Source organism: Oncorhynchus clarkii, chromosome 16 (assembly GCF_045791955.1).
Source record: "Oncorhynchus clarkii lewisi isolate Uvic-CL-2024 chromosome 16, UVic_Ocla_1.0, whole genome shotgun sequence".
NCBI lineage: Eukaryota > Metazoa > Chordata > Actinopteri > Salmoniformes > Salmonidae > Oncorhynchus > Oncorhynchus clarkii.
In genome coordinates this window covers 65,039,286-65,051,178 of record NC_092162.1, presented here as the reverse complement: position 1 = coordinate 65,051,178, position 11,893 = coordinate 65,039,286, and the positions used below count along the sequence as shown (strand labels likewise).

Below are 11,893 nucleotides of genomic sequence, written 5' to 3'. Positions count from 1 at the left end.
ATGTGATATACAGTAATTACCCAGCTATTCCGACAGAGCATTAAGCAGCAGTGAAACAGGAATGTGGTGTCAGTCTATTATCTCCTCAGCCTGGGCACAGAGCAGCTCACTGAAATGAATGGGCTTGCCCTTAAACCACCAATCAATAGTAGTCTTGCAGTTTAATTCCAGCAGATGCCAAGATGCTCCCAGCCAAATGAATACATGTGCACCGAGAAACTATGTAGCTAATTACAGGAAAAAGGAGAGTCTTACTCATGTCACTGTGCTGCTGAATACAAAAATACATACTAAAACATGCTCGGCTGGGGTGCAGTGTGTGAGCAGCAATTACTAGAAATATAATGGGAATCGGTTTGTTTTGTGTGCTGCTGGGTGTAAAGAGTGAGTTTCCTCCCTCTCTCAGACCCCCAGCTTCAACCATGTGCACCCGGAGAAGGGCCCCGTGTCCGGGGGGACCCGGCTGACGATATCAGGCCATCATCTGGACGCTGGTAGCACCGTCACTGTGTTCATCGCCCAGGAGGAGTGTCTGTTTGTTAAGTGAGTAGTCAGTCAGCTTGACCGCACCTCGAAGGAATGGACTGTGGTAGTATAGTAGTGTAATCTGTTCTATCACACCCTGTCTGCACATTACCTGTCTATTTTTAAGTTAAATTAAAACAGCGTCATAACAGGGTGACAGCATGACATTTTCTTAAGTGTTGTTTCAGACAGTGAATGAACTCTGTGACACAATATGACACATCTTCTGTCTATCCGGCCACAGGAGGACCAACAGGGACATTGTGTGTGTGACACCGTCGTCCCTGTCTGGCTCAGGGCCTGCGTCAATCAAATTGTTAATCGACAAAGCTGAGGTCACCAGCAGTGACACACGCTACATCTACACAGAGGACCCCACCATCTCCAGCATCGAGCCCAGTTGGAGTATAGTGAAGTGAGCAGCCAAGCCTCCTCTCCTCCCCTCCTCTCCTCCCCTCCTCTCCTCTCTTCCACTCCCCCCCTCCCCTCCCCAACTCCCGACTCCTCCCCTCCCGACTCCTCCCCTCCTCTCCTCTCTTCCACTCCCCCCCTCCCCTCCCCAACTCCCGACTCCTCCCCTCCCGACTCCTCCTCTCCCATCCTCTTCTCTCCTCCCCTCCCCACTCCTCCCCTGCTATCCACCCCCTCCTACCCTCCCAACTCCTCCTCCCCTCCCCACTCCTCCTCACTCCTCCCCTGCTATCCACCCCCCTCCTACCCTCCCCACTCCTCCTCTCCCCTCCTCCCCTCGCCACTCCTTCTCACTCCTCCCCTGCTATCCACCCCCTCCTACCCTCCCCACTCCTCCTCTCCCCTCCCCACTCCTGCTCACTCCTCCCCTGATAGCCACCCCCCTCCTACCCTCCCCACTCCTCCTCTCCCCTCCCCACTCCTCCTCACTCCTCCCCTGCTATCCACCCCCTCCTACCCTCCCCACTCCTCCTCACTCCTCCCCTGCAAGCCACCCCCCTCCTACCCCCCCCTCCCCACTCCTCCCCTCCTCACTCCTCCCCTGCTATCCACCCCCCTCCTACCCTCCTCCACTCCTCCCCTGCTATCCACCCCCCTCCTACCCTCCCCACTCCTCCTCTCCCCTCCCCACTCCTCCCCTCCTCCCCTCCCCACCCCACTCCTCCCCTGCTATCCAACCCTCCAACCCTCCTACCCCCCCACTCTTCCCCTGCTATCCACCCCCTGCTATCCACCCCCCCACTCCTCCTCTCCCCTCCCCACTATCCACCCCCCCACTCCTCCTCTCCCCTCCCCACTCCTCCCCTCCTCCTCACTATTCACCCCCCTCCTCCCGTCTCCTCTCCTCCTCTCCCCTCCTCTCCTCTCCTCCTCTCCCAGCCAACAGGCTGCAGGCTGGAATCTCTCAGCGCATGACCAATGCCCTGGGAGATTCCTGAGGAGAAACTCAGCTCAGACATCCATTACTGCCTGTAATGCCTCAGGAACACTCTGAGATTACAACATGAGCCCCAAAGCCACACCGAGACGCCCACACTGTCCCATTGTAGCCATTTCACCATGACACTAAAGCACAATAGACAGTATGGGGGATGATGTATCTAATGTATGTCCCATCCTAATCCATGGGACCCTTGAGGGGACTGTAGGCTCCCTCTTTTTCTGAATCTCAACAATACTGTAAGATAAATCATACAAACAACATGCTGTAGACAAAAACACTAAAAGTCAGCTCTGTTACACAGAAGTTCTTATTTCATTCCCTCCCTGTTGTCTCTCTGCCCATGTCACCAGGGTGCAATAACTCTCGTCTTAACCTCTCCACCATCATGTTTCTGCTTGTGTTTCAGTGGTAGCACCTTGATCACCGTCACAGGTACCAACCTGCTCACCATCCAGGAGCCCAAAGTCCGTGCCAAGTATGCAGGAATACAGACTACTAATGTAAGTGTTCCCAATATGAACATTCCATGTTTGCACTGTACCGCTCTGACTGTTACAAATGGGTAACCTGTATAATAGCAACTAGCATCAAGGACTTACGCAGTACGCTTTTGTTACTGTATACATTGTCAGTATTGTGGTTTTACACAGACGTTTGTCTCGTACTTCTTCCTGGTTTGACCCTCCTCTTTTATCTTCCTGTCCAGGTGTGCACTGTGGTGAATGACTCTGTGATGACCTGTCTGGCCCCGGGTATCATTTACACCAAGCACCAGGCCCCAGAGTCAGGCCTGCATCCCGACGAGCACGGCTTCATCCTGGATCACGTGGCTGCGCTGCTCGTCCTCAACGGGACACCTTTCACCTACTATCCCAACCCCACCTTCGAAACACTAGGGAACTCTGGGATAATGGAGGTCAAGCCCGGCTCTCCCATCATCCTCAAAGTAAGTAGATTCCTTGTTTGGTTTCATTTTCTGTTACTTTTGTCTGTTGAGAGGAAGGAGGATAAAGCTCTAGAGAAGCAAGAGAGGTCATGTGAGACAGAACCAGTACAGAGACAACTTCCTTTCCCTGCACATCTATGTACAAAGTCCCTGAGCTGAGGATAGAATTACAAGTCCGGATTGATAATACTCTAAATACCCATACACTTTATTGTGTGTGTGCGCTTTCGTCTGATAAATGTGATTATTGTCCAACAGAATGTTTCTTTTGAAAACAAACAACATGTTTCTTCTGAAAACAGGGCAAGAATCTGATTCCCCCTGCTCCGGGCAACACCCGGCTGAACTACAGCGTGATGATTGGTGAAACGCCCTGTCTGTTAACTGTCTCGGAGTCTCAGCTGCTCTGTGATTCGCCAGACCTGACCGGGGAGCAGAGAGTCGTGGTAAGACCAGATGTCCCGCCCAACGGTTACAGTAGTTTGTGTATTTTATGTCAACAATAGCTTCGTGTGAGATATTTTTCATAGCCAAACTGCTCTGGCCATAATCCAGTCTTGTTATTTCTCTAAATATATTTGACATGTAGTTAAAACACTTTTATCTGTGCTATTTGGAAACATGCCTGACTTAGAAATCACATCTCAAATCAATTCTATAATAGCTGTGTGGCAGTTTGTTACTTGAATGCTAATCCACCAAATGTAAAAGTCAAAGGGTCATCATTCATTATGATTACGGCGGCCCGTTGATACAAGCAACTTCCCATGTAATCGAAGTATCTGTTGACTCCGCAGCTTTGGCGCATCATCAATGCCAAACAGGACTAGCTCTCTTTATTACGTACACGTCTCACTGCACAATGATTTCAGCTGTGGCCTTGAGCAGTAGAGGTGAAAAATAATCATCTTGGATTGATGAAATGCAATCTTTTTTTCTTTTTTATGGACAGACAACCGTTGGCGAGAGCAGGTGATTTAATTGGCAGAGGGCAGTCTGGTCAATCTGATTATTGCAAGTGTCATACGTATTTATCCATGTATTCCTATACAGTGCCAGCTGTCAAGACAACCACGGCTCAGAATGATTAGAAGTAGGTAGATTTAGTCCTGGAGTGTGGCAGCTTGTTTACCTTTTGTATCAAAGGTCCTGATCTCATGGTATTGACTTGACACTAACACGCCTGGACGAGGTAACTGACTGTTGATTCAGTGAAACGCTCAGACTTTAATTTAATCCGATCAATAGAGTCAACTGTGGAGAGGAGGGAGCATTTACAAATCAAAGCTGAGATGAAAGAGAGGGGGAGAGAGAGAGGTGATGGGTGAGGTGGAGTGATCTCCCTCCCAGGGGCAGGGAGATATGGAGACACACACGGCACAGTGAGAAGGCTGAGCCAGCTGTGTTAATGACCTGACACATAGCGCAGTGACGGACAGACACACAGACAGCAGAGTGGCATTCTCCCTGTTCCCTTCCATCCAAACCACTCAATAATTAAAGCACACAGCCAGGAGGGGAATGGGGAGGTAAAGGTGAAACTCGTTAGCCAAACCTGTTGGAAGTCATCTGTAATTGGCCTGAAGTTTAAAAAGGAGATGTTAGAACCAGGGTCAAAACTAAAAAGTTTGGACATGTACTGTAACTCTGAGTCTGAGCTACATACAGTGAGTCTGAGCTACATACAGTGAGTCTGAGCTACATACAGTGAGTCTGAGCTACATACAGTGAGTCTGAGCTACATTCAGTGAGTCTGAGCTACATACAGTGTGCCTTCAGAAAGCATTCACACCACTTGACTTTTTCCACATTGCGTTGTTTTACATTTTGAATTCAGGCTGTAACACAACAGAATGTGGAATAAGTCGAGGGGTATGAATGCTTTCTGAAGGCACACTGTAGTAATAAAATCCTTCATATTACAGAGCCCAATTTTTCCATCTCAGTAGCTAGGTTTCCATTCAATTGGCGACAGATTGTCATGTGAAGATAAAAACATCTGCCTAAAAACAATATGACGTCTCCATCAAATTGACTGTAGTGCACGACAGAATTCCTATGTACTGAAAAGAAAAGTGAAATGGATTTCCATCGCATTTTCGACTCTACGGATGGTTTTCTCACCCCAAACAATGTGTTATATAGCGAGTGTGCCCACTCTGGTACTGGCAGGTGTGCTCAAGACAACAGTATGCAGGGTGCTGATTGAGTGCTGTTGGCGAGAGCGCACGTATCGCCTGCATGATGAGATTATGGATAAAAGAGCGAGATCATTTGTAATTGTCGAACGGCAGACGAGCACGGATGATCATGTCACCAGAATAAGACCCTCAATATTTATTGGGAAGCAGCGTCAAGCTCACCACCCTGTGAAGTTCATCGTAACTTATTTCATCTGTAGCCTAATAAACGGCATGCGTAGTGGGAGGAACACACAACAAGTTTACTTTGATATGATGGATATTATATCAATATTTGCACATAAAAGCGTTTCCACAGACATTTCTCACATAAGTCATTTTACCGACACGAAACGATCCCACCTTGTCTCGTGTATTTTGTTTTGTCGACATTTGGAAAGTTTACCGAAAAATGTTCTGTTTCCATCAGGTCTGTCATGATTTTTTTTTATCTGACATGCGCTTTACTCGCATAAAAGGTTGGATGTGTTTCTCCTCCAGATCACGGTGGGTGGTTTGGAGTACTCCCCAGGAACACTGCACATCTACTCCGACAGCACCCTTACCTTACCGGCCATCATCGGGATCGGAGCGGGAGGAGGGGTGCTTCTCATCGCCATCATCGCTGTTCTCATCGCCTACAAGAGGAAGACCCGGGATGCTGACCGCACCCTGAAACGCCTGCAGCTGCAGATGGACAACCTGGAGTCCAGAGTGGCCCTGGAGTGTAAAGAAGGTAGGAGCACCGGTCACTATGACCTCCTACTTCTCCTATTGCTCTCCTCTCCTAACATATCCTATTTCCCTCCTATTATATCCTATCATATCCTATTTCCCTCCTATTATATCCTATCATATCCTATTTATCTCCTATCATATCCTATTTCTCACCTAACATATCCTATTTCCCTCCTATTACAGTGCCTTGCGAAAGTATTCGGCCCCCTTGAACTTTGCGACCTTTTGCCACATTTCAGGCTTCAAACATAAAGATATAAAACTGTATTTTTTTGTGAAGAATCAACAACAAGTGGGACACAATCATGAAGTGGAACGACATTTATTGGATATTTCAAACTTTTTTAACAAATCAAAAACTGAAAAATTGGGCGTGCAAAATTATTCAGCCCCCTTAAGTTAATACTTTGTAGCGCCACCTTTTACTGCGATTACAGCTGTAAGTCGCTTGGGGTATGTCTCTATCAGTTTTGCACATCGAGAGACTGAAATTTTTTCCCATTCCTCCTTGCAAAACAGCTCGAGCTCAGTGAGGTTGGATGGAGAGCATTTGTGAACAGCAGTTTTCAGTTCTTTCCACAGATTCTCGATTGGATTCAGGTCTGGACTTTGACTTGGCCATTCTAACACCTGGATATGTTTATTTTTGAACCATTCCATTGTAGATTTTGCTTTATGTTTTGGATCATTGTCTTGTTGGAAGACAAATCTCCGTCCCAGTCTCAGGTCTTTTGCAGACTCCATCAGGTTTTCTTCCAGAATGGTCCTGTATTTGGCTCCATCCATCTTCCCATCAATTTTAACCATCTTCCCTGTCCCTGCTGAAGAAAAGCAGGCCCAAACCATGATGCTGCCACCACCATGTTTGACAGTGGGGATGGTGTGTTCAGCTGTGTTGCTTTTACGCCAAACATAACGTTTTGCATTGTTGCCAAAAAGTTCAATTTTGGTTTCATCTGACCAGAGCACCTTCTTCCACATGTTTGGTGTGTCTTGTGGCAAACTTTAAATTACACTTTTTATGGATATCTTTAAGAAATGGCTTTCTTCTTGCCACTCTTCCATAAAGGCCAGATTTGTGCAATATACGACTGATTGTTGTCCTATGGACAGAGTCTCCCACCTCAGCTGTAGATCTCTGCAGTTCATCCAGAGTGATAATGGGCCTCTTGGCTGCATCTCTGATCAGTCTTCTCCTTGTATGAGCTGAAAGTTTAGAGGAACGACCAGGTCTTGGTAGATTTGCAGTGGTCTGATACTCCTTCCATTTCAATATTATCGCTTGCACAGTGCTCCTTGGGATGTTTAAAGCTTGGGAAATCTTTTTGTATCCAAATCCGGCTTTAAACTTCTTCACAACAGTATCTCGGACCTGCCTGGTGTGTTCCTTGTTCTTCATGATGCTCTCTGCGCTTTTAACGGACCTCTGAGACTATCACAGTGCAGGTGCATTTATACGGAGACTTGATTACACACAGGTGGATTGTATTTATCGTCATTAGTCATTTAGGTCAACATTGGATCATTCAGAGATCCTCACTGAACTTCTGGAGAGAGTTTGCTGCACTGAAAGTAAAGGGGCTGAATAATTTTGCACGCCCAATTTTTCAGTTTTTGATTTGTTAAAAAAGTTTGAAATATCCAATAAATGTCGTTCCACTTCATGATTGTGTCCCACTTGTTGTTGATTCTTCACAAAAAAAATACAGTTTTATATCTTTATGTTTGAAGCCTGAAATGTGGCAAAAGGTCGCAAAGTTCAAGGGGGCCGAATACTTTCGCAAGGCACTGTATATCCTATTTCTCACCTATCATATCCTATCATATCCTATTTCTCTCCTATCATATCCTATTTCTCACCTAACATATCCTATTTCCCTCCTATTATATCCTATTTCTCACCTATCATATCCTATCACATCCTATTTCTCTCCAATCATATCCTATTTCTCACCTAACATATCCTATTTCCCTCCTATTATATCCTATTTCTCACCTATCATATCCTATCATATCCTATTTCTCACCTATCATATCCTATTTCTCACCTAACATATCCTATTTCCCTCCTATCATATCCTATTTCTCACCTCTCCTCTCCTCTCCTAACCTATCATATCCTATTTCTCTCCTATCATATCCTATTTCTCTCCTATCATATCCTATCATATCTTATTTCTCTCCTATCCTATCCTATCTAATCTATTTGCCAAGCCATCATTGTAAATAATAATGTTTGACTTAATTAAAAATAATGGTAAAATATCATTTTCACCGTGGCCATTTTAAAACAGTTCTATGTTCATCTGAATGCTCTTCGCACATACATTTCTGTCACTGAAATGACACCAGCACTGCTCATGGCTTTTTCCTCAAGCAAAGATTGCTTCATGAAAGTGAGCTGAATCATTGACTGGCAGGGTATTTTGATATGCTCTTATCAGAGAGCTGCGTGTGCTTTTGAAGATTAGTGTGTTATCAGCATTGGCCTGCTCTGAACAGTTGTTGCTATCGTGTTGCTCTTAGAGTAGGTACAGTACAAGTCAATCACTCTACATTCTTTACAATATATTTTCTGAGATGCTACGCTGACTCTGTAGAAGGTAACCAGGCAACCACAGAACTGACTGTGTACAGCAGGAGTGGGCATCTCCAGTCCTCGAGGGCCTGATTGGTCTCACACTTCTTCTCCATCACTAGCAAACACAGCTGATTAATCACATTGCATTCTAAACTGGAGATCATGATTAGGTGATTATTGGAGTCAGGTGTGTTAGCTGGGGCAAACCGGTGACACCAATCAGGCCCTCGAGGACTGGAATTACCCACCCCTGATGTACAGTATGAGGATGACCAAAATATGCTGTCCATTACTCGGTAGAGGGCAGTCAAGTCTTATAAGCATGTATCCATGTATTCCTATACTGTGCCAGCTGTCAAGACAATCACGACTCAAAATGATTAGAAGTGGGCAGATTTAGTCCAGAGTGTGGCAGTTTATGGTATTGACTTGACACTAACACGCCTGGACGAGGTAACTGACTGTTGATTCAGTGAAACGATCAGACTTCATTTAATCCGATCAATAGAGGGGGGCAGTTGTGGTCATTTTGTCTAACCACATCCTGTCAGGTGCTCCCCCACACACAAAATGGCCTTTCTGTGTTCTTCCTGACCATGTGCTTCTCCTGTGTTTCTTTGGGATTGGATTAAAATGGCAATTTTTGTATCTTATGCTCCTGTCAACATAGCATTCGCTGAGCTACAGACAGACATCCAGGAGCTGACCAATGACATGGACGGAGTGAAGATCCCCTTCCTGGAGTACCGTACCTACACCATGAGAGTCATGTTCCCCGGCATCGAGGAGCACCCCGTCCTCAAGGAGCTGGATGTAAGTGTAAGAAAACTAAACTAGAGTACTTGTTCACTTCACTGCCTTCTGCTTCTGTCTTCACTCGTGTTGTCTAACTCAGTAGAGTATGCTTTCCTGAGGTTCACTTGTGTTGTCTTGGTAACTCAGTAAAGTATGCTTTCTCGAGGTTCACTTGTGCTGTACTGTAACTCAGTAAAGTATGCTTTCCTGAGGTTCACTTGTGTTGTCTTGGTAACTCAGTAAAGTATGCTTTCCTGAGGTTCACTTGTGTTGTCTTGGTAACTCTCTGCCAAAAAAAGAAGGGAATAAAACTAAAGCGATAGATCCTGTTTTTTAAAAACGAGTCAGTAGCCAGCAGCTCTCTTAGTGCCGAGCTTCAGAGAAACCTCTTTTCTTTTTTTTCTCAACCTTATTTCTTTTTCATTTCAACCTGAGGCTGAGTCAACCCAGGAGCTCCACCAGCCCTCCATAGACTACTTGTCTAGAGACTGCCACAGAAATGTTTTGAAAATAGTCAGCATAGAGGAATATTTGAAGTCACTACAGCCACGTTTATGGTGCTCCATGTAATCCTCAAACTAATAACAAACCATTTTCTTTCTCCCTTTTTCTCTTTACACATTTCTCCTTCTCCTCTCTCCTCTCCCCTTCTCCTGTCTCCTCTCTCCCCATCCCTTTTCTCTCTCCCCTCCCCTATTCTCTCTCCCCTCTCCGCTTTTCTCTCGTCTCCCCTCTCCTCCTTTTTCTCTTTACACTTTCCTCCCCTCTCTCCCACTCCTCTCTTCTCCCCCCTCTCCTGTCTCCTCTCTTCTCTCCCTTCTCCTCTCTCATCTCCCCTCTCCCCTCCTCTATCCTCTCTCGCCTCCCCTATTCTCTCGTCTATTTTCTCCCCTCTCCTCTCTCCCCTCCCTTATTCTCTCTCCCCTCCCCTCTCTTCTCCCTCTCTCCCTCCCCTCTCTTCTCCCCTCTCCTCTCACCCCTCCCTTATTCTCTCTCCCCTCCCCTCTCTTCTCCTCTCTTCTCCCCTCTCACTCTCTTCTCCCCTCTCACTCTCTTCTCCCCTCCCCTCTCTTCTCCCCTATCACTCTCTTCTCCCCTCTCCCTCTCTCCCCTCCCCTCTCTTCTCCCCTCTCCTCTCTCCCCTCCCTTATTCTCTCTCCCCTCCCCTCTCCCTCTCTCTCCTCCCCTCTCTTCTCCCCTCTCCTCTCTCCCCTCCCCTCTCTCCCCTCCCCTCTCTTCTCCCCTCCCACTCTCTTCTCCCCTCTCACTCTCTTCTCCCCTCTCACTCTCTTCTCCCCTCTCACTCTCTTCTCCCCTCTCACTCTCTTCTCCCCTCTCACTCTCTTCTCCCCTCTCACTCTCTTTTCCCCTCCCCTCTCTTCTCCCCTCTCACTCTCTTCTCCCCTCTCCCTCTCTCCCCTCTCTTCTCCCCTCTCCTCTCTCCCCCCCCTTATTCTCTCTCCCCTCCCCTCTCCTTCTCTCTCCTCCCCTCTCTTCTCCCCTCTCCTCTCTCCCCTCCCTTATTCTCTCTCCCCTCCCCTCTCTTCTCCCCTCTCCCTCTTCTCCCCTGTCCCGCTCTCCCCTCCCCTCTCTTCTCCCCTCTCCTCTCTCCCCTCCCTTATTCTCTCTCCCCTCCCCTCTCCTTCTCTCTCCTCCCCTCTCTTCTCCCCTCTCCTCTCTCCCCTCCCTTATTCTCTCTTCTCCCCTCTCTTCTCCCCTCCCTTATTCTCTCCCCTCTCTTCTCCCCTCTCCCTCTCTCCCCTCCCCTCTCTTCTCCCCTCTCCCTCTCTCCCCTCCCCTCTCTTCTCCCCTCTCCCTCTCTCCCCTCCCCTCTCTTCTCCCCTCCCTTATTCTCTCCCCTCCCCTCTCTTCTCCCCTCCCTTATTCTCTCCCCTCCCCTCTCTTCTCCCCTCCCTTATTCTCTCCCCTCCCCTCTCTTCTCCCTCTCTCCCTCTCACCTCCCCTCTCTTCTCCCCTCTCTTCTCCCCTCCCTTATTCCCTCCCCTCTCTTCTCCCCTCTCCCTCTCTCCCCTCCCCTCTCTTCTCCCGTCTCCCTCTCTCCCCTCCCCTCTCTTCTCCCCTCCCTTATTCTCTCCCCTCCCCTCTCTTCTCCCTCTCTCCCCTGTCCCTCTCTCCCCTGTCCCTCTCCCCAATTAATAACCCCTTGGACCTCCTTTTGTGTATTCCCACCTCTGTGTCCCCCATCCCCCTCCTCCTCCTGTGTCCTGTCCCTCAGTCCCCGGCCAATGTGGAGAAAGCCCTGCGTCTGTTCAGCCAGCTGCTGCACAGTAAGATGTTTCTGCTGACCTTCATCCATACCCTGGAGGCCCAGAGGTCCTTCTCCATGCGGGACCGAGGAAATGTGGCCTCTCTGCTCATGGCCGCTCTGCAGGGCCGCATGGAGTACGCCACCGTGGTACTTAAACAGTTGCTGGCTGACCTCATAGAGAAGAACCTGGAGAACCGCAACCATCCTAAACTGCTGCTCCGACGGTGAGGATACTTTAAAGATATATACACTACCGGTCCAAAGTTTTAGAACACCCGCTCATTCAATAGTTTTTCATTAATTGTACTATTTTTTACATTGTAGAATAATAGTGAAGACATCAAAACTATAAAATAACACATATGGAATCATGTAGTAACCAAAAATGTGTTAAACAAATCAAAATATATTTTATATTTGAGATTCTTCAAAAGGCCTTTCAAGA

The 11,893-nt window shown here is 47.5% G+C and overlaps 1 protein-coding gene across 1 annotated transcript in view; it reads left to right on the top strand.

Moving 5' to 3' along the window:
* LOC139368925 (plexin A3-like) overlaps nucleotides 1-11,893 on the top strand; it is a 181,704-nt gene that overhangs the window by 146,734 nt on the left and 23,077 nt on the right. The window contains exons 15-22 of the mRNA XM_071108425.1: nucleotides 407-543; nucleotides 770-940; nucleotides 2,346-2,439; nucleotides 2,646-2,885; nucleotides 3,188-3,331; nucleotides 5,567-5,801; nucleotides 9,055-9,197; nucleotides 11,416-11,672. Of these exons, the coding sequence (XP_070964526.1) occupies nucleotides 407-543; nucleotides 770-940; nucleotides 2,346-2,439; nucleotides 2,646-2,885; nucleotides 3,188-3,331; nucleotides 5,567-5,801; nucleotides 9,055-9,197; nucleotides 11,416-11,672 (1,421 nt within the window). The remainder of the gene's footprint in view (nucleotides 1-406; nucleotides 544-769; nucleotides 941-2,345; nucleotides 2,440-2,645; nucleotides 2,886-3,187; nucleotides 3,332-5,566; nucleotides 5,802-9,054; nucleotides 9,198-11,415; nucleotides 11,673-11,893) is intronic.